General features: G+C 47.7%; 1 protein-coding gene and 1 long non-coding RNA gene across 5 annotated transcripts; one reads left to right on the top strand and one right to left on the bottom strand.

Moving 5' to 3' along the window:
• Positions 1-3,516: 3,516 nt before the first annotated feature.
• On the top strand, positions 3,517-17,766 carry LOC123169668 (cation-chloride cotransporter 1). Of its 4 annotated transcripts, none has more exons than XM_044587545.1 (14): positions 3,517-3,765; positions 3,943-4,133; positions 5,083-5,232; positions 5,405-5,483; positions 5,861-5,952; positions 6,350-6,464; positions 6,714-6,814; positions 7,286-7,347; positions 13,087-13,335; positions 13,418-13,532; positions 14,776-14,970; positions 15,471-15,871; positions 16,149-16,310; positions 16,399-17,766. In XM_044587545.1, the coding sequence occupies exons 2-14, from the start codon at positions 3,952-3,954 to the stop codon at positions 17,496-17,498; spliced, it is 3,003 nt and encodes a 1,000-aa protein (XP_044443480.1). In that variant the 5' UTR covers positions 3,517-3,765; positions 3,943-3,951; the 3' UTR covers positions 17,499-17,766. The 4 variants fall into 4 exon arrangements, with proteins under 4 accessions (XP_044443480.1, XP_044443479.1, XP_044443481.1 ...); XM_044587544.1 differs by having other exon boundaries at positions 5,858-5,952; XM_044587546.1 differs by lacking the exons at positions 3,517-3,765; positions 3,943-4,133 and having other exon boundaries at positions 5,080-5,232; positions 6,350-6,490.
• A 3,246-nt stretch (positions 17,767-21,012) lies between these two features.
• LOC123169667 (uncharacterized) lies at positions 21,013-21,920 on the bottom strand. The gene is made up of 2 exons (XR_006484917.1): positions 21,555-21,920; positions 21,013-21,484 (listed from the first exon to the last, which is right to left on the bottom strand). It is a non-coding gene; the product is annotated as an uncharacterized lncRNA (long non-coding RNA).
• Between the last annotated feature and the right edge of the window lie 19 nt (positions 21,921-21,939).

The following is a 21,939-nucleotide window of genomic DNA, read 5'->3' as shown; positions in this document are numbered from 1 at the left end:
TGGTTCATCCGATGAGATCATCGTGGAACATGTGGGAGCCAACATGGGTATCCAGATCCCGCTGTTGGTTATTGGCTAGAGAGGTGTCTCGGTCATGTCTGCATGATTCCCGAACCCGTAGGGTCTACACACTTAAGGTTCGATGACGCTAGGGTTATAAGGAAGGTTTGTATGTGATTACCGAATGTTGTTCGGAGTCCCGGATGAGATCCCGGACGTCACGAGGAGTTCCGGAATGGTCCGGAGGTAAAGATTTATATATGGGAAGTCACCATACGGTCACCGGAAATATTCGGGGGTATATCGGTATTGTACCGGGACCACCGGAGGTGTTCCGGGGGTCCACCGGGAGGGTCCACCTGCCCCGGAGGGCCTTATGGGCTGTAGGTGGAAGGGAACCAGCCCTTAGTGGGCTGGGCGCCAAACCCCCTAGGGCCCATGCGCCTAGGGTTTGGGGGAAACCCTAAAGGGGGGCGCCCCCCTTGCTTGGGGGGCAAGCCACCTCCCCCTTGGCCGCCGCCCCCCTCTAGATCCCATCTAGAGGGGCCGGCCCCCTTCCCCCTTCTCCGTATAAATAGAGGGGTGAGGGGAGGGCTGCAGCACCACATCCAAGGCGCAGCCCCTCCCCTCCCCCAACACCTCTCCTCCTCCGCGTGTGCTTGCCGAAGCCCTGCCGGAGAACTGTCACTCCACCACCACCACGCCGTCGTGCTGTTGGAGCTTTCTTCCTCAACCTCTCCCTCCTCCTTGCTGGATCAAGGCGTGGGAGACGTCACCGCTCCGTACGTGTGTTGAACGCGGAGGTGCCGTCCGTTCGGCGCTTGGATCATCGGTGATTTGGATCACGACGAGTACAACTCCATCACCCCCGTTCTCTTGAACGCTTCCGCTCGCGATCTACAAGGGTATGTAGATGCACTCCTCCCCTCTCATTTCTAGTAAACTCCATAGATTGATCTTGGTGATGCGTAGAAAATTTTAATTTCTGCTACGATCCCAACAAGGACGACCCGGAGTTGTACCTTGACCTTATGACAACTAGAACCGGATACTTATAAAACACACCCTTCCAAGTGCCAGATATAACCCGGTGATCGTTCTCACATAGGGCGACGTGGGGAGGATCGCCGGGTAGGATTATGCTATGCGATGCTACTTGGAGGACTTCAATCTACTCTCTTCTACATGCTGCAAGACGGAGGCTGCCAGAAGCGTAGTCTTCGATAGGACTAGCTATCCCCCTCTTATTCTGGCATTCTGCAGTACAGTCCACCGATAATGGCCCTTTACACAGATACCCATGCATATGTAGTGTAGATCCTTGCTTGCGAGTACTTTGGATGAGTACTCACGGTTGCTTTCTCCCTCTTTTCCCCCTTTCCATTCTACCTGGTTGTTGCAACCAGATGTTGGAGCCCAGGAGCCAGACGCCACCGTCGACGACGACTCCTACTACACCGGAGGTGCCTACTACTACGTGCAGCCCGCTGACGACGACCAGGAGTAGTTAGGAGGATCCCAGGCAGGAGGCCTGCGCCTCTTTCGATCTGTATCCCAGTTTGTGCTAGCCATCTTATGACACCTTGTTTAACTTATGTCTGTACTCAGATATTGTTGCTTCCGCTGACTCGTCTATGATCGAGCACTTGTATTCGAGCCCTCGAGGCCCCTGGCTTGTATTATGATGCTTGTGTGACTTATTTTATTTTAGAGTTGTGTTGTGATATCTTCCCGTGAGTCCTTGATCTTGATCGTACACGTTTGTGTGTATGATTAGTGTACGATTGAATCGAGCGTCACATAGGTAGCTCTACTCTAGATAGGGGCATAGTGAATTACAACTTAGGGTTTCCTGAATAGGGTCAAGCTATAAGTTTATTTTTTAGAAATGGAGGAGGACCCCCGGCCTCTGCATCTGGACCATGCATGCAACCACTTATTAATTATTCACATAAGACCTTACAAAGTTATACAACAGTAAGACTAAAGCCACCGTCTAGGCAACATCTGTCGCTACTCCTATCCAGTTGATGTAGGGATACTGATAGTCTGGGTCTAATACCAAACAGACCTCGCAGCCAAACCTAACATCTGAGACCTGAGGTCCCAATCAGGACGCCTGCCGGTATGGGGCACCCACCAGTCCGGCGCACTCCTCAACCAGGACGCCTGCCTGGTATGAGGCCGCCGCAGCCACCTGCCACCAATCCATCTTTAGAGCTGTACTGTTGCATCTACCGTGCCAGGTCTCTCCGCCATCGACGCCACCACGACGCCAGACAACGTCGTCCTCCTGCGCAGTCCATCCACACGCGCCCGTCGCCGAAACTCCGCAGCGCCATGCCGCCGGGATCCGTCGTCGGCCTTGCGGTAGATGAAACACCGCTCCTCCTCGTCCCCTCCAGCCAGCTCCTGTTCCAAAACGATGCCCACATGAGGGAGCACGCCATCGAAGGCGCTGTCATCGTCCGATCCGGTAGACCCAGATCTAGGGTTTCCCTGGAACATCCCGATCATGTTGACGCAGTTTGCAACGACGATGCCTCAACAGGGGGCGTCGGAGACGCCGTCATCGTCCGCCATGACCGAAGTCGGCGCGATTTTCACCGGAAATAGCGCCACCACGATCTCGCCGCTGACTGGATCCGAGCACACCCTCGCCATGTAGACGTATGGTGTCATCGAAAAGCCGGCTGAGGACCTTCGGCCGCCTCACCCCGGCCCCATCACGCGTCGCCGGCCGGCCATAGTCGAACCACGACGGATCTGGCCGGGGCGCCAGATCAGCAACAACCGCCGCCACCCAACACCTGGCCAGGCAAGCCAACGACTCAACCCACCGGACATGGGGGAAACGGCTGCCGCCGCACGCCAGGGTCGCCGCCCTGACCGCGCCGGCTGAAGACGAAGGCGCCAACGCGAGACCGATCCAGACGACCTGAATCCCTCACGCGCGTCTCGGTCAGCCACGCAGAACCTCCTCGCCGCGCTGACAAGAGGTTCACCGCTGGATCCACCGCGCCGGCTTCCGCCGCCACGCCGCAAGCGGGCCACGCCGTCCAGGGCAACGCGCCGCCGCGAGGAGAAGAGTGCCCTGCCGCTGCCGTCCTCCAAGGCGGGCTTCGCCCGTCGGCCTCCTGCGGCAGCGGTCTGGCCGCGGGCTGCAGATGTGAGGGACGGGACGGCGGCGGCTAGGGTCAAGCTATAAGTAGCCGAACCAGAATTACGACGGTATAAAACAACTAGCAGTAATAAACAGTGACTTGGTTTAAACCGAAAGGTAACCGACAGCGAGGTCCATCGAAGACGTCCAATTCCACTTGTGAGTCATTCGTCGATCTGAGCCGTATGTTAACTGAAACGTTCTCTTCAGCAATTCGACGGTGGTTTCAGCCTTCGGTGTCTCTTTGGTTTGGGTCCTGACATTGTGTCTGCTCCGATGAGTGCAGTTTAAGCATTTGAAACATCTTCTTCTCAAGTCAAAAAAGTCAACACGCAGCGTAGGAGCTTCGTGGAGAAGCAATCCCTCCCTCCCTCCCTCCCTCCCTCCCTCCGAGCCGTGTCCTCAACTCAAAGACGGACCTAATTTCCAGGGTGCCCAGCGCAAAAAATGAGGGACGAAGCGAACCCAGTTTCGTAGCTTTTTCCAACTCCCCTCCGACCGTTGCCCACCTTCCCCGTTAACTCCCCGCTCTCCTCGCCGCCGGTGACCGCCCCTTCGCCGCAGCGCCCACCTCCACCGCCCCCTGCGCTTCGTCCAACCTGGTAAGCTTCCAGCGATCGCGTCCCGCTGCCGCCCGAACCGCCCCTGCTCCCCACGCTCAGCCTCGGATCCAGATCCACGCCCGCCAGCCCCCTGCTCCGCCGCTGCTCGGGACTGCTTCAGCGTCTACTCTAAAAACCTAGATCTCACGGCACCAACTTTGTTGTGCGTGGCTGCAGCTTCCTCGGATGGAGAATGGGGAGATCGAGGCCGCGCAGGATGGGCTGCCGGTGCCAGCGCCGCCCAACGGGCGACGGTACCGACCAGTGGGCTCGGACGACAGCGCCGTCATCCAGATGACCTCCATGGAGCCCAGCCCCGGCTCAACCTCTGTCACAAGCCATGACGCCGTAACACCCCAGCCGCCTAGGTGAGGCATACTTCGTCTCATATGCGTGGGTTTCCTCAGCATTTTGTTTTTGTCTGATACACAATCAGTAAAAGGGTTTCGGATTTAGTACATGTCACACTTCTGCGGGAATCACCAGCTAGCATAGTTGCTGCGAATATCTGTGCATTGTCTTGACAGTGAGTTATTTAGCCAAACGAGGTGTTCAACTGGACAGTTTTATTCGGATGATAGTCTTCGTGAGCAGTACAGACACATGGGATGTTGATATGAAGTTTTTAACTACATACTGGCTGTGGACTGTTTGAGACTACAAATCTTAGGCTTTTAATAGCCTTTTCGAGTTGCTTCCTTCATTTAGAGCTCAGTGCATTATGAGCAGGGTTGTGAAATTCACATTAGTTCTGTTTGTTTGTAGACTGCCTTCAATGTGAGGCCATGACCTCGACTTCTGAAATTTGGTGATCGTTTTATATATTGTAATCTACTCGGGTTTGATATATTTGAATGACTGTAGTAGGATTTTCCTTTTGGCATATGATATTTTGTGTGTACTCACATATCGATAATCGTTGCCGAGCTTCTATTGTTATATATCCATGGTTTAGAGTTCTGTAGTTAGAATGTTAGTCAATGAGTGCCACACCTGTCACTACTTGAGAGGTTAATGTTTCCCTTTTAATATCAGTTCTTGTTATTGATCTTTGTAGTTTGCTTGGGATATTACTTGACACTACTTTACTTATTCGCACCATGCATATATATTCTTTTGTTGTACCTACTGGCTTCCCTTCTCGATTTTCTATTTTGATCGCATATTCCATGCCACATTATCAGGCATAATTTCTGCAGATTTCATTCCATCTGTTTCTTTCAATGGTCATTATAATTAGCAAGATGATTTAAATGACACAAACTGTCAAGTTGCGAATTTATGCACTCAACAAGCTTTCTTTTATGTATATCATAGGAACCTCAAGCCTGGTGGTGCTAATCTAACTATTGATCCAAGCATGCAAGGAGGTTCTGGCGATCATGCTACATCCAGTGGATCTCAAAGGGATTCAAAGCTAGAGCTTTTTGGGTTTGATTCACTTGTAAATATTTTGGGCCTCAAGAGGTACGGTCCATCTTTGTATTATTTTATTTAGTTTGTCTGAAAACTTGAGATATATCTCCTTCAATTAAGCACACATAGTTTTGACTAATATATTAAGCATGTGCTCTCCAAAGAAATAGCTTGAACTAGTGATTTTACTTTATGACATAAGTATCTGATTGAATCTGAACAGCATGACAGGAGAAGAGGTCCCAGCTCCTTCGAGTCCTAGGGAGGGAGAGGATGTAGCAATTACCATTGGACGGCCGAAGGTTGTCTCCAGTTCCAAAATTTAGGATGCGTTCCATCTGTTTGATACTTCATCACACTTTTCCTAGTTAAACGTGAATAACTAGGAGTTACTATATTTGGATTTAGTTAACAGGAAAGAGTAGTGCTTGGGCTCAATTATTTGCTGATACTGTCACCTATTGTGTTTGACGGTTTGCTACATCTCTAAATATATTTAGTCAACAATAGTTGCTGATTTGTACATTTGCGTTTTCATGCCGGATCTCCAAAGTTTCTTCATTGTTTCATTGATTTTCATCGACCTGTTTGTTTCTGTTTATTTGGTTTATGTCATTTGGATATATGGATAGTTAGAAAAACTGTATTACTTATTCCATTTCTTTCATTTGGTTAGCAGGAAGCTGGACCTAAGTTTGGTACAATGATGGGTGTCTTTGTACCATGCTTGCAGAATATCTTGGGGATCATTTATTATATCCGTTTTACCTGGTAAGTATTGCCATCATGTGCACTTGTTTTTGCTACTGCGTGTCAGTGTTTTGATCTTATTTGTTTTTTCGCAAAATAAATTTGCTATGCTGCCATGCTGGTCACCGTGTTATCATTCTCTGGCAGAGGGCCACCTGTAATATTTCAATTCCTAGTTGTATGAGATTTTCCCATGGTAGAACCAAGTAAAAGTAACTGCAAAGTCTGTAAAGGTATTGTTATCCAGTGTGGGCGCATTTGACTAATCTTGCAGTATTAATGCCTTTCGTACTGGACACTTTTATACCCTTGTTGGAAGTGGTATTTTAGAAAATGTGATGCATGTACACCTTTTTCAGCTAAAAAATTCTTTTTGGGTTATTCAACACTAGCTAATATTTTTTTTTCCTTTCTGTAGGATTGTAGGTATGGCAGGCATATGGCAGTCGCTTGTTTTAGTCTCGTTCTGTGGTGCTTGTACATTTTTAACTGGCTTATCATTAAGTGCCATTGCAACAAATGGGGCAATGAAGGTATGCTGGACATTTTGCTACTGGTGGTGAGTTCATGTAATAGGGTTGATACCTGATATGCCTTAGTTTTGCTGGTCTATTGTCTTCATTTCGTTTGTTGAACCTGGTGTGTGATATGGTTAAATTCGACGATCTAGATTTATTGCTGGGAATACGGAATACTTCTAGAACTTTCTTGATGTGTGATGCTGCTACCTTGATAAACTTAAATGTGTACGTTAGCTGATGTGCATTTTGTATGATCCATAGGGTGGTGGACCATATTATCTCATTGGCCGTGCGCTTGGTCCTGAAGTTGGAGTTAGTATTGGATTGTGTTTCTTTCTTGGAAATGCAGTTGCTGGGTCCATGTAAGTATACACCGCAATAGCCAAGCACTAGTTTGCCTTTCAAATTTCATTTATCTTTGTTTGCTTGTGGACTGAGTTATGAGGATATTATTATTTCTGCATCTGCTGCTTGGAAGCTGGCATCATATTAGTTCTTCAAGTTAGTATGAGATGAGTGGAATGGTTTATAGTAGAATGTGAAGTAGTGAAATTGAAGGGTTTTGTGCTATATTTTGATGTTTGTTGGCCTTGACTGCTACCAATGAATGATTGGTTTGCAGAGGTTCCAAAGGTTGGTTATTTATAAAGTAATGTACACTTAGACCATTATGCTCGAAAGAAAAATGTCTGGATTTTCAATAATGATAGAACACAGCTGAATTAGTAATATAAACTCTTAGCTCTTTGTCCCATTGGAATTTCAGATGGTTCGATTTTTAATTTGTTTTGTTAGTTTGACATGTATTCATGCTAACTTACCACTCATTGCAGGTATGTTCTGGGTGCTGTAGAAACCTTTTTGGATGCCATTCCTTCTGCAGGGTTGTTTCAAGGTAATTTACAAGTGATACTAGTCAGTAAGTTCTTTTGTATTTGTGATTGCCGAGTCGAAATGTTGAATTATTGTTGAGACGAGAGGGAAGTACCTACAGAGAGGAGAGCTCGTGGTGTCTGGTGACTCGCGTAAGGTTTCTCTTGTGTGTGGCGGCTCCCCTGGGAACGGGAGGGCTGGATGCCCCTTTCTAGGTCAGCACCTCCACATGGGCTTGGGCCCTAAGAGATAAGAAGATGGGCTTGGGCCCATACCGGTTCAACACTCCCCCTCAAGATGGGTGGTAGATATCTATCATTCCCATCTTGTCACATGCCAAGTTACAGTCCTTTGTTCCCAGTCCCTTTGTCAAGCAATCTGCAAACTGCTGTCCAGAGCTGACATGAGTAAGGCTGATGATCCCAGCATCAAGTTTCTCCTTAATGAAGAAGCGATCAATTTCCACATGCTTTGTCCTATCATGTTGAACTGGGTTATTAGCAATGGCTATAGCTGACTGATTGTCACACCACACCTTCAAGGGTCCCTTCCTCAGAAGTTTCAACTCACTCAGAAGGTACTTCACCCAAAGCATCTCACACAACCCTTGAGATAATGCTCTATACTCAGCTTCTGCTGTTGATCTAGACACAACTGGTTGTTTCTTGCTTCTCCATGACACCAAATTTCCTCCCACAAACACGCAGTAGCCAGAAGTGGATCTTCTATCATCTTGACAACTGGCCCAGTCAGAGTCACTATAGCCATCCACCTCAAGATGTCCACTCTTCTCAAACCACAACCCTTTACCCGGAGTCCCCTTCAAGTATCTCAGGATTCTCTGCACAATATCAAGATGCCCACTCCTTGGTTCATGCATGTATCTGCTCACCACCCCCACGGCATACGTAATGTCAGGCCTGGTATGACACAAGTACAATAATCTCCCAACCAATTTCTGATAATCTTCCTTATTCACTAGCTCTCCTGATTGTGCTGTCACTTGATGATTTTGTTCAATCGGAGTAGGGGCAGCACGACACCCCATCATGCCCATGTCACTCAAGAGATCCAAGGTGTATTTTCGTTGGCACATAGAGATTCCCTTCTCTGTCCGAGCCACTTCAATGCCAAGGAAGTATTTTAGATTGCCCAAATCCTTTACCTCAAACTCCTTGCTCAGACAGCCCTTCAATCTCTCTATTTCCTCCTTATCATCTCCAGTGATGATAATGTCATCCACATAAACAGCAAGGATCGTGATCTTTCGATCGGAGTGCCTGTAGAACATGGTGTGGTCACCGTTACACTGACCATACCCCATACCACGGACCGCACGTCTGAACCTATCAAACCATGCCCTTGGTGATTGCTTCAGTCCATACAAGGATTTCTTCAGCCTGCATACCTTCCCCGTGGTCTCTGAAGTACCAAAACCTGGTGGTATCTCCATGTACACTTCTTCCTGCAACTCACCATGCAAGAAGGCATTCTTGACATCTAATTGATGCAACTTCCACCCAAAGTTTGCAGCACATGAGACCAATATCCTTACTGTGCTCATCTTTGCCACGGGAGCAAACGTCTCATCATAGTCAATTCCATAAGTTTGACTATATCCTCTGGCGACCAATCTGGCCGTACCGTTCCACCTTCCCCTCGGGATTCTGCTTCACTGTATAGATCCACTTACAACTCACTGCTTTCTTTTCTGCTGGCAATGTGGTTAGCACCCACGTCTTGTTTTTCCTCAGTGCTTCCAACTCTTCTATCATCGCTTCACACCACTTCGGATCTTGCTTTGCAGCCTTCCAATCCTTTGGGATTGACACAGTTTGAAGAGAGGCAACAAACGCCTTATATGAAGGTGACAAAGCCTTATAAGACACAAAATTTCCAATATCAAGGTCATCACAAGCATCATCCTTTGGTAGAGCCTTCCTTGCTACTTCACCCTTCCTTGCCGCTTCACGTGTAGCCTTTCGCAACGCAATGGGAAGCTCCACTGTGTCAGATGAGCTTGCCTCACTGCCTTGCTGCTCACCCTGCACTCTTGCCTCACTGCCTTGCTGCTCCCCCTGCACGTGTGGTTGCCGTTGAGAGTACACCAAGGTATTCGTCTGCCATCGATCCCGAACAGGAACCTGGAGAGCACCAATCTTAAGTGTATCGACAGTTGGCTCGACATGAACCTGCACATCATCATTGGTGAGAGTACTAACTGGAATTGTACCTACAATTGGTTGGACCTGAACTTGCACATCATTATCAGTGTTAATGCCCACAGAATCACCGTGAGTATGAGACGCATCCTTCTCCCCCTCTTGACCATCTTGCACAGGGTGTAGGTGGTCTAGCTCTGCAAACAACAGACTGAGATCAGTCGGCTCACCATAGAATGGCTCAGACTCCCTAAAGGTAACATCCATACTTACAAACCTGCGTTTTTCAGAGGGACACCAACATTTATACCCCTGCTGACTAGAAGAGTATCCCAGAAAGACACACTTCACTGCTCGAGGATCAAGCTTTCCAACAGATGGTCGATGATCACGAACAAAGCAGGTACTGCCAAACAGCTTGGGGGAAACAACAAACTTATTATCTCCAACGAGCAACTCAGATGGAGATTTCATACCTAGTATCCTAGAAGGTGTCCGGTTGATCAGGTATGTGGCTGTCATAACTGCTTCATCCCATAAGAACTTAGGCACATTCATGGTAAACATCAACGACCGAGCAACCTCAAGAATATGACGATTTTTCCTTTCGGCCACTCCATTCTGAGGTGGGGTGTCCGGGCATGAAGTTTGATGAAGAATCCCTTGGTCAGCCATGAAAGCCCCAAAAATGTTGTTCACATACTCTGTGCCATTGTCAGTCCTGAGCACCTTGACCTGTACCTGAAACTGGTTCTTTACAAGAGCATGGAAGTTCTGAAAACAGCTAAACACCTCATCCTTGTGACGCATCAAGTAAATCCAAGTCATACGAGAATAGCAGTCAATAAAGGTAGCAAAATACTTCTTTCCATTCATTGACACTACCGGGCTAGTCCATACATCCGAATGAATAAGCATAAAAGGAGATATGCTCCTAAGCCCCTTACTCACATATGAGGCTCGTGTGTGTTTTGCATATTCGCAAGCATCACATGTTAACTTGCCCTTGCCTATTCCACACATAACATCCGGAAATATTCTACTCATCTTATCAAAAGATACATGCCCCATCCTACAGTGATGGATCATCGCCTCCTTCTCCTTGTCCTCCATGGTCACAGCACACACCAAGTCTGGCTGCACCTCCTGGTCCATGTACCAAAGCCCCCTACGCCTGGTGCCAGTCCCAACCGTCTGGCTCGTCTGTCGTACCTGAATCAAGCATCCGAACTTGTCAAGGATCACACGACAGTCTATTTCATCAATGAGAGCACTGAAAGAGACCAAATTGACAGGAAAAGCTGGCACATGTAAAACTGACAATAAGGAGATGTTTGAAGTGCACTTGACTGTGCCAACCCCTACGACAGGCTGATTTGTCCCATCAGCAGTTTGTATAGTGCCCTTGTGAGTAGGAGGATGCTTACTGTAAGACTCAAACACACAGGAATTACCCGCAACATGCTTAGATGCTCCAGAGTCTAGGACCCACTCTGAAGCATTCTCATTAGGAGTAAGAGATGCCTTTGTCGGATTACCTTCATCAGTGGAGGCCCAATGAGCAAAGTCTCCATAGGCAGCCTCGTCAACTTCCTTGCCCTTTGACGTCCCAGTGTCCCCTTCAACTACCATATGCGCCCTCTCACCCCCTGAGTTTCCTGAGTAACCACCTCTGCCCCTAGAAAGTTGACCCCGTGAGTTCCCTAGGTATCCACCTCTGCCTCTAGCATGCCTACCTCTGCCAGTCCCCCCTCTATTGTATCCCCTGCCTCTGCCACGAGTTGGACATTCCCTCTTCCAGTGACCTATCTCCCCACAAACATGACATTTGTTGGGATCTCCCCACTCCATGCGCTCAGTGACAGCAAATGTCGAAGCCGGCACAGCCTTCATGTCTGCATGCTCAAGAGATAGCCTCACCTCCTCTTGAGACATTGCTGCAATAGTCTCCTCAATAGTTGGCAGGAGAGGCTGGTGCAACAGGGATGCCCCCCTTCCATGAAAGCAACCTCTGAGCCCTTCCAATAGTTTCAACACACGCCTGCGTGCAATCCAATTGCGCCCGGACTCGATGCAAGCAGCATCATAGAGTTCCAGAGGATCGCAGTTATCCTGCTCCGCCCACAAAGCCTGCAGCTCTGCCACATATGCCATTACTGACATGTCGTCACCTTGGCGCAGCCGACTGATCTTCCCCTCAATCTGAGCAATTAGCATGAAATTACCCTTGCCTGAGTATTGGGCGGATAAAGTCTTCCATATCTCGGCGGACGTGGATAGTCCCTCCACAGAGCGTCCAATGGGGGGCACCACTGAGTTCAACAACCAGCCAACGAGCACGGAGTTTATGACCTTCCACCTCTTTCCCTCCGCGGTAGTCTTGTCTCCTGGTTCATCAACCGCACCCAATAAGTGCCCATCAAGTTCCTTTTGTTCCACAGCCAGCAATGCCCTCCTGGACCAACTCAAATAATTTGTGGCCCCCTCCAGCTTCATGTCCAGGGGTGACATTTCGAGCTTATGAGCCACTTCCTGTCGAGGAACAATGGCCCTAGAGTTGGACTCAGCGAGGATCTTAGCAAGCTTCTCGAAAGCCTCAGCAAGACCAGTTGGTTCACTCATCTCCGATCCGGTAATCAACAACAGCAACCCTCAGCAACACCTCTTCTTCTCTTTCCAACCAGCAGCAGCTCCTCGCAGGAACAAGCTCCAGCACCTCCTCTTCCTTCTCCCCCTCAGCAGCACCAGTAGTAGCAGCAACAGAGTCAGCAGCAGCAAACACGCAGCCTCCAGGACAACAGCGCCCAGCAGCAGCTCCTCTCCGCTCGATCTCTCCCCTTTCTACTCTCTGCTCAGCAGCACCACAGCGCACGCAGCACGCACGCACTCCTTCTCTCCACTAGTGCTCCTCCTCTGCCTGCTTCCGCTCAGCACACGCACGCCAGCAACCACCCCGAGCAGCTCCTCTTCCTCTGTAGCCGCCCGAGGACGAGGAAGAGCTCGAGCAGGGGCTCTGCCTCCGGTCCAAGAAGCAGCAGCAGCAGCAGCAGCCCGCGCAGCTCTGCCTGGCCGCTCCCCGCGTCTCTCGTGCGTGCAGCTCACCGCAGCCTCCCACGCGCGCGCCAGATCCGCCGCCTCCTCGCCGGACGTCGCCGCCGTCTCCTTAGGCCCCGCCGTCGCTGGCCTCTGATACCATGTTGAGACGAGAGGGAAGTACCTACAGAGAGGAGAGCTCGTGGTGTCTGGTGACTCACGTAAGGTTTCTCTTGTGTGTGGCGGCTCCCCTGGGAACGGGAGGGCTGGATGCCCCTTTCTAGGTCAGCACCTCCACATGGGCTTGGGCCCTAAGAGATAAGAAGATGGGCTTGGGTCCATACCGGTTCAACAATTATTTACAAGTGACTCTTGTACTTCAAACTTTTGTTAGGGCGTAGAGAATGCCTGCATTTTATTTTATTTGCATTGCTAACTTGGTTCATGTTTTGTGAGAAATCGAGAAAAGGAAGTAGAGCTACACTACACAATACTTACTTTTTTCTTAACTTGTAATGTCAATTTCGATTTCTATTTGACTAACTCATAGTTTTTTAATAATGCAGAGAGTGTAACAGTGGTGAACAATACATTATTAAACGGTACAGCAACAGCTGGCACGGCGACTATATCGACACCCAGCTTGCATGACCTTCAAGTATATGGTGTTATTGTGACCATACTGCTCTGTTTTATTGTATTCGGTGGTGTCAAAATCATCAACAAGGTTGCACCTGCCTTCTTAATACCAGTACTCTTTTCACTGTTGTGCATATATCTTGGTGTCTTCATTGCACCAAGACACAATGCTCCAAGTAAGTACCATGTGGCCTATATTTTGGATAATCATCATTATGCATTTATGCATTCAATTGTAATGCTGGCTTTCCTACTTAGAGGGGATCACTGGGTTGAGTCTAACCTCACTCAGAGACAACTGGGGTTCAGAATATCAACGTACAAACAATGCAGGAGTTCCTGATCCAAATGGTTCTATATATTGGGATTTCAAGTAAGCTTCTAACATCTCTAAAAACATGAAAATTCTCTGTCATTCCATGTATATCTATGTTGAATCTCAAGCATACTCTAGTCATTTTACACAATTTTCATTTGACCCTATGAACTTGTACAATCATGGTGTCAACCTACTCCCATTATATGTTAATAAGGTCCTCACATGCATGTTCATTCTTTAGTCAGAATTGCAATGTGCCCTGAAGTTTATAGAGTAAATTACACTTTGTACCAGGTTTTGCAAGAGTTTTCACTTTGCACTAGGTCTGCATAATAATGTTGCAATTTGCATCAGGTTTTCTAGAATTTTTTTGATGAAAATTCATGCATGTATGATGTATATTATGGGGCGAAATATATACTTAGAGATTTCAGTTAAAAATATTATTGTGCTGGACCCAGTGCAATTTCTTTTTTGGCGAAATCTGGTGCAAAGTGAAATAAGTGGCAATCTACCTGGTGCAAAGTGCGATTTAGTCATATAAATATTTCATTTAAGTTATTAAACTTCCAGGATATTTGATTGGCTGCAAGTTGGTCTAACTGACCGAATTACTTGATATCAACCGCAACTTCTGTTAACAGGGTCACATGGTAAACATACATAATTTGTCCCATCCGTAAACACATAACCTGATGGGTGCATTAACATGGACTGTAATACCATTATTGAACCTAGTTCAGACAAACCCAAGCAGCGAATTTCATATTTATTTCATGGGATAGTCTCTAGCCAGAGAAAGGGCATAAGTGCCCCCGCCGATCTTCGATGGAACAATGAAACCAACCCCCTGCCTCCACATCAGAAACATCCGTTAACTCACAGCTTTTGGTACTACTCCCTCCGTTTCTAAAGATAAGACCTTTTAGTGATTTCAATACGGGCTACATATGGATGTATATAGACGTATTTTAGAGTGTAGATTCACTCATTTTGCTCCATATGTAGTCCGCATTGGAATCTCTAAAAAGCATTATATTTAGGAACGGAGGGAATATTTGACTAAGGACGACAAGTTTAGGGACTTTCCAGACTTATAAGGGCCTATGTAAAACTTCTGTATGAGTTTAGGGACCTGTTGTCTAACCTTGCGAGGTTGAAGGCTGGAGATGAATCAAACTCTATTATTGAATTCATGCAAAAAAAACTCTATTATTGAAAACAAAGTTTACGGGCCTGCAAGACTTCTTTGTCTGTGCAAATGCAACTTGCTGACACATTTTTGTATACTTTTCAGTGCTTTGGTAGGTCTCTTTTTCCCAGCAGTCACTGGAATTATGGCTGGCTCAAATCGATCTGCTTCACTGAAAGATACACAACGTTCAATACCAATTGGAACGTTATGTGCAACACTCACAACAACTGCTATGTACTTGTTTTCTGTGCTGCTGTTTGGAGCCTTGTCCACAAGAGAGGAGCTTCTAACTGATAGGTATGTGCTTTTCAGTGCTGCAAGTTATCATTGATCACACTTTAGAATTTAGGTAATGTGGGCATGGAATATTTTGTATGCTAGAGTTCTGCATTTTTACTGTCGTCAGAGTGTGGTTATTTGCTCTATCAGTAGAGAAAATCTCACTGCCACAGCTGTTCTTCTCGCTGTTATGGGCATCGGGCACATAAAGTTATTTTGGGTAGGTCCTGTTTGAGGGCACATACCCCATGCTTTCAGTCAGAATGATTTTTGTTTCTTTTTTTCCCCATCTTTAGCTAACAAGAAAGTTCTGTCGACTAATCTACTTTACACGGTCAATATTCATGCTTTATATATAACACACATATTTGTTGAACCTGTTTTTGTCTATATTCTTTTATCGAACAACTACGTTCTGATAGCATGGCTGTAGGCTGCAGTTCTGTCTTAAGTCCCATCAGCTGCTACGTTACTGAGTTATTGTGTGGTTAGCTCATAAATATCCTTAATACTTGCAGGCTTCTTACTGCTACAGTGGCATGGCCTGCTCCAGTAGTGATTTACATTGGTATTATCCTGTCCACTTTAGGTGCAGCACTGCAGAGTTTGACAGGGGCTCCAAGGTTACTAGCAGCAATAGCAAATGACGACATCCTTCCAGTCCTTAATTACTTTAAGGTTTCTGAAGGAGCCGAACCTCACGCAGCAACTTTATTCACAGCATTAATCTGTATTGGATGTGTGATTATTGGGAACTTGGATCTGATTACACCCACTATCACTATGTTCTTTCTGTTGTGCTATGCTGGTGTGAACTTGTCGTGCTTTCTGCTTGACTTACTTGATGCTCCTAGTTGGCGCCCTCGATGGAAACTTCACCACTGGAGTCTTTCACTTGTTGGTGCATTACTTTGCGTTGGTACGCCATTTGACTCTTCACTGTTTTATTTCGTCATCCATGATATTCATCCTGAGCTGCCTGTAATACTTTTACTGAATGTTATTTTATGTACTTGAAAATGTATACTGACTTAGGCATTATTGTGTATTTGACTGAAGAGTTCTATTCACATGTATGATTTTCAATCCTATTTGCTTACCTCATATTTCTTGTGGTCCACAGCTAGTTAAAATGCACCCTCATGTTGTGTTTATAGTTGTGCTTTCCACTTAATAATCTTTCTCTCAAATTTCAGTCATCATGTTTTTGATCTCTTGGTCTTTCACTGTTATCTCCCTTGCCCTTGCAAGCCTCATCTATTACTATGTGAGCTTAAAAGGGAAGGCTGGAGATTGGGGAGATGGGTTCAAGAGTGCATATTTTCAGTTGGCATTGCGGAGTCTCAGGTCGCTAGGAGGTATTACTTTCTGCATGACAAAGAAATAGTCATTGGTAATCTATGCAAACTCATTATTCTAACACTCACCCCACTGTTCTTCTCACAGCAAACCAAGTTCATCCTAAGAATTGGTACCCCATTCCTCTGATATTATGCCGCCCTTGGGGTAAACTTCCAGAAAATGTCCCTTGTCATCCAAAACTTGCTGATTTTGCCAATTGTATGAAGAAGAAGGGCCGTGGTATGTCAATATTTGTCTCGACAATTGACGGTGATTATCATGAACTGGCTGAGGATGCTAAGACTGCCTGTCATCAGCTGGAGGCCTACATTGAGTACAAACGCTGTGAGGGTGTTGCAGAGATAATTGTAGCACCTTCGATGTCTGAGGGCTTCCGTAGCATTGTTCAGACGATGGGCCTTGGTAATTTGAAGCCTAATATTGTTGTGGTGCGGTACCCTGAGATTTGGCGCCGTGAGAATCTGACAGAGATACCATCAACCTTTGTCAGTATAATAAATGATTGCATCATTGCTAACAAGGCAGTTGTTATTGTGAAGGGTCTTGATGAGTGGCCTAATGAGTTCCAGAGACAGTATGGTACTATTGACCTCTATTGGATTGTGAGAGATGGAGGATTGATGCTTCTTCTGTCTCAGCTCCTGCTCACAAAAGCGACTTTCGAAAGCTGCAAGATCCAAGTCTTCTGCATAGCTGAAGAGGACACTGATGCTGAAGAGCTAAAGACTGATGTCAAAAAGTTCTTGTATGATCTTAGGATGCACGCCGAGGTCATTGTTGTGACTATGAAGTCATGGGAATCTCATGTGGAGAGCAGCAGCAGTGGTGCTCAGCCAGATGATTCTCAAGAGGCTTACACAAGTGCACAGCGCAGGATCAGCACATACCTTTCTGAGATGAAGGAAACGGCACAAAGAGAAGGACGGCCGCAAATGGTGGATGGGAAGCAAGTTGTGGTGAACGAGCAAAAGGTCGATAAATTCCTCTATACAATGTTGAAGTTGAACTCTACGATACTCAGGTACTCCAGAATGGCAGCTGTGGTGCTAGTGAGCCTCCCTCCGCCACCGCTGAATCACCCTGCATACTTCTACATGGAGTACATGGATCTGCTTGTAGAGAACGTCCCACGCATGTTGATAGTTAGGGGATACAGAAGAGATGTTGTCACGTTTTTTACCTGATCAAATACATACAGTCTGAGCTCCATTCAGTCGTTGTGCCATTGTAGCAGAATGGATACACAGATGTGTGCAGATTCCACTGCTGAAGTTGGAAGCCCTCACCTTGACGGCTACCTTAGATGGGATGCACTGGGTTGTTATTGCCATATTAGGTACGTAAACTATAGTATCTTCATTCCTTTTCTGGACACAACAGATGAATACTTGGTCATTACAAATTTTGTAGCCCCGCTCTCCAAATCAATTGTAGAAACTTCCATTTTTTTTACTGTTGAGGGACTGCAACCAGTTGTTGGAAGGAGCAATACCACTGCTATAATTAGAGAATATTCTGTTAACGCCCGATGTTAATGCATCTGTGGATCGTCGGCGGATATGATACGTGATGTTTAACATGACTTGTGTTGATATACTATCAAGTCTTACCATGCCTTGCACTGCTGTAGCCCTTTGTGCACAGGTGTCACTTCACTACCGAGTATTTTGTTGGTGCGAGTTTTTAGTGGGGTACATGGGATTTCGCCCCTCTTCAGTTATTACACGTATTTTCTGTGGTACTGCGATATCATCCCAGCATGAATATCTCTTGTTACAGTTGTTGCTGGTCTAAATGTCAAGGTTTAGCCATGGTCCAGATGGTACATTGTTCTGCTGTTTAATTTGATCTAGAGGCATTATGACTGTTGATATTTCTTTTCAGAGTGACGCTCAGTTTCCCAGCCATATATGCCTACTGACTAGACGATTTTATGCTTCTGTGCTTTTTATTAACATTTGATCCTGTGGTTTATGGATTGCAAGCGTTAAAATATCCACCCTCGCAATCTTTTTTACTCTACAAAGATTAGCCCAAGCACCTGACATGGCGCGGCTAGCGACGCCCTTGCTCCTGGCCATGGTGCGCGGCTCGCGACGGGCCGAGCCCTGGCCATGCCGCGGCCCGTGCCCCTGCGATGCGGCTGCCCTCCGGGCGGCGTTCGTTTCGCAGTCGAGCTTGTCTGGCGCGCGACGGATGGTGGAAGTGGCCGCCGGTGGGTGTGGTGTTTGTCGGGAGGAGGAGAGGAAGAAGAAAGAGACAGGAGGAGAGAAGAGAAGACAAGAGGAAGAAGAGGCAACTTACACGTGGGTCCCATATGTAAGTTAACGGTCAAAGCAAACGGTCAAACAAACGGATTGTTTAGGAGTGGGCCCGACCTGTCATAAAACGGTTTAAATCGCTAGCAATGAGTGTTTAGGGTTTTTTGAAACAGCCAACCCCTGACTTGGTAGTTATCAGCGAAAAATTAAAAACCGGTAGTTTTTTGGCCTGTAAAGAAATAGTAGTTTTATGCTATTTACTCGTGTTGGAGTGATTCCCGCTGTACCAAGCATTGACAAAAGGAAAATGTTTAGAATCAGCCGGATGAAAACTCTCTCCCATAAACCTCTCTCTCCACACACCACGTGTCCAGTGGGGACCGGTCCGCCCACCGCATCCTTCATCTCAACCTTATCTTCTTCACAAAATCTGCAACCACTCCTTTCTTTTTCTTTCTCCTTCTCGTTCGTCACAGCAGGGGAGAAGACAGGCAGCACCAACGCCGCTGTGGAGGGGATGACCCGTCGGTCGTGCCAGCATTTAAGCTCCGCCGTGTATGCATTGAAGCTTCGTTGTGGCTGCATAGCAGCTCCCCCATCATCACCGCACGCTGCATCGCGAGCTTCCGTCATGGCCGCCGGATGCTGCGTCGCGAGCTTTCCGTCATGGCCGCGGTGTGCTGCGTCGCACCACCCGTCATCGCCGGCGCTGCATCGCAGCTCCCGCCATGGCCACCGCATGCTGCGTTGCAAGACCCGTCGCCGCCGGCGCTGCATGGCGGCATTCGCCGTAGTCGTCGGTGCTGCATCGGAACAACCACTGCGCCATCGTCGCCGGTGCTGCATCGGAGCAACCGCCGTTGTCGCCAGCGCTGCATTGTAGCTCCCGCCATGGATGCCACGTGCTGCGTTGCAACACCCGTCGCCGTCGGTGCTGCATCGCGGCATTCGCCGTTGTCGTCGGCGCTGCATCGGAGCAACCACTGCACCGTCGTCGCCGACATCCGTCTCATCGCCAGCGCTGCATCGCAGCTCCCGCCATGGCGGCCGCGTGCTACGTTGCAATACCCGTCGTCGCCGGCGCTGCGTCGTAGCTTCTGTCGTCATCACCGTGCAATGCATCGCAACATCAGCCATGGCCACCGGTGCTCAAAGGCGTTGCTACTGACGATGACACAGGGGGGCGAACTGATGTGTGTGCTTGGGGAAGAAGGAAGCCATGGACTGACGCTCTGGGGAGGAAGGAAGCGACGTGGAAGACTTGACCTATCGAACGGTTTAAGCACGATTGATCGGACGGTTGCAAAGGCGACTTACGAAACGGGATCCATCGCCCGACTTACGCCTAGCATCGCCCTTGACAAAAGTGCAATTGACGAGCAAATGGGGGTTTGTCACGCTCTTGGCACAAAAATGTAAGGCGAAGTATCAGGTGAAAATGACTTCGGTGAAAATCTGAAAATTTCTATCGTGGACTGTTGGATCAGGAGCGGACGTCACGGATCACAGATGGGAGTCCTAACAATCCACTTAAACGCACATTAGCAGATAACCCCCCTCTCTATTAATCATGAGGTGAATAGGGCTCGACCCTTCGTGAGATCCTGAGATCGGATTCTTCAATCGTCTTGAGCGCCGCCGACGATGCACTTTCCACCGGCGCGTAACCACTGCCCTCAGCCGGCCGCGACTGGCCCTCCGACCGTCGGGATGGGCCTTCCGTCCACCGCAACTCTCCCTCTGCCAACCGCGCCTCGCCATGGCTGCCCTTCCATCGACAGTGAATATCCTCGCTTTTTGGTTCATCTCAGTATGTACTTGGGATTTTGGTTCATATCCAATGCGTATGTTGGTGCAGAACAACAACTTCATGTGTTGGATAAATTTTAAGAATGAATATTATAGTTCTTCCGGGAGCTGTACTGTTGTTATTTCTAGATGTGAATATCATAGTTCTTCTGAGAGATGTCTAGTTAGTCTTCTGAGAGGAATAACTTGAAGTTGTTGCCAATTTTGTAGCCTGGGCATGCCTTGAATAACGTCTTTGTTAGATGAAGCTCGTTCCACAACTAGCACAACAATGCTAGCTGCTAGTAGGTCCTTTGCAGACTGAAATCCACCCGAACAAATCTTTCAATTATTATAGATTGAATGACTGAGAACCTGACCTTTTTTCTTCCCGTTTCAATTATCTTCAACTGAATTCATATTAAGGGCCAGTATGAATGGATTGCCCAAGATAACTCACATTGAGTGACTAGAAAAGGGCTCAGAAAAGATACTGCTGGAACAGAACTTCGCTTTTCTGTTTTGTCAATCACTGATTTAAAATAGCCCAGCTCAGGAAATTTATTCAACTAAATTCATACATCCAAAGATTACAGATTGCATGCCAATGCAACTTCAGAATTTGGACTACATAAGCAAGCTTACAGGCTTCACCAAAAAATACAACATTCAGATACAACTTCTGAATTAATACCAAGAAGCAAGCATTGGGCTGTAGAATAAGACAACAGGAGCAAGCCACTGCATAATAAGTTTTGGGTCTATGTCACCGCCGCTTGAGGGCATCACGACGGCCATCAAGCCACCGTTGTGCGGGGAAGCCTCGCGGCGACCGAGTCGCCGTAGCATGAGGGGCAGCTGCGCGGCCGTAGCGTCACCCGAGGCGTCGAGCACCGTCGTGTGCGGGCGGAGCTCCGGCCGCCGAGTCACCTGTGTGTGAGGCAGCGCCCTGACCACCAGTCGCCGTCGCCCGAAGCGTCGACGCACCGTCGCAGATGCGGGAGGGGTAGCCACCCGGCCATCGAGCCGCCCTCGCCTGGAGAGAGCGCCGCGTCGTCGAGTCGCCATGGTGCGGCTAGGTTATGGAGGCGGTCAATTTTCTCATACGGGGTAACTAAATCCTGGAGTAGTTGAATAGAGAGAGGGGGTTATTTGCTAATGTGCGTTTAAGTGGATTGTTAGGAGTCCCACCTCTGATCCATGACGTCCGCTCCTGATCCAACAGTCCACGATAGAAATTTTCAGATTTTCATTTTCACCTGATACTTCGCCAAAATGTAACAAAGGTATTTGAACTTCATCGGCACAAAAAAAACACTTGAGTACAGCTAAAGTGAGAAACTGATAACCAACGAACAAACAATTAAGGGAGCGCCGTCAGGTTTCAGTACCTGAAAATCTCATCTACGAGTCGGTCACTATTCACAACCACTGGATCTTCATCCTCCTGCAGCCGCCCCTCCAACCTAGACCTAGCTGTCTGCATCCAACCCCCACGGCCAATAGGCGCTGTCGTGCGCCGCCTCGCCCTCCCCTCAACCTTCCGCGGCAATCTCTCTAAGCCCCACTCCAATGA

This window comes from Triticum aestivum, chromosome 7D, assembly GCF_018294505.1.
Source record: "Triticum aestivum cultivar Chinese Spring chromosome 7D, IWGSC CS RefSeq v2.1, whole genome shotgun sequence".
NCBI classification, from domain to species: Eukaryota; Viridiplantae; Streptophyta; class Magnoliopsida; order Poales; family Poaceae; genus Triticum; species Triticum aestivum.
Note: the sequence above shows the minus strand (reverse complement) of the source record. Positions and strands in the feature narration are given on the sequence as shown.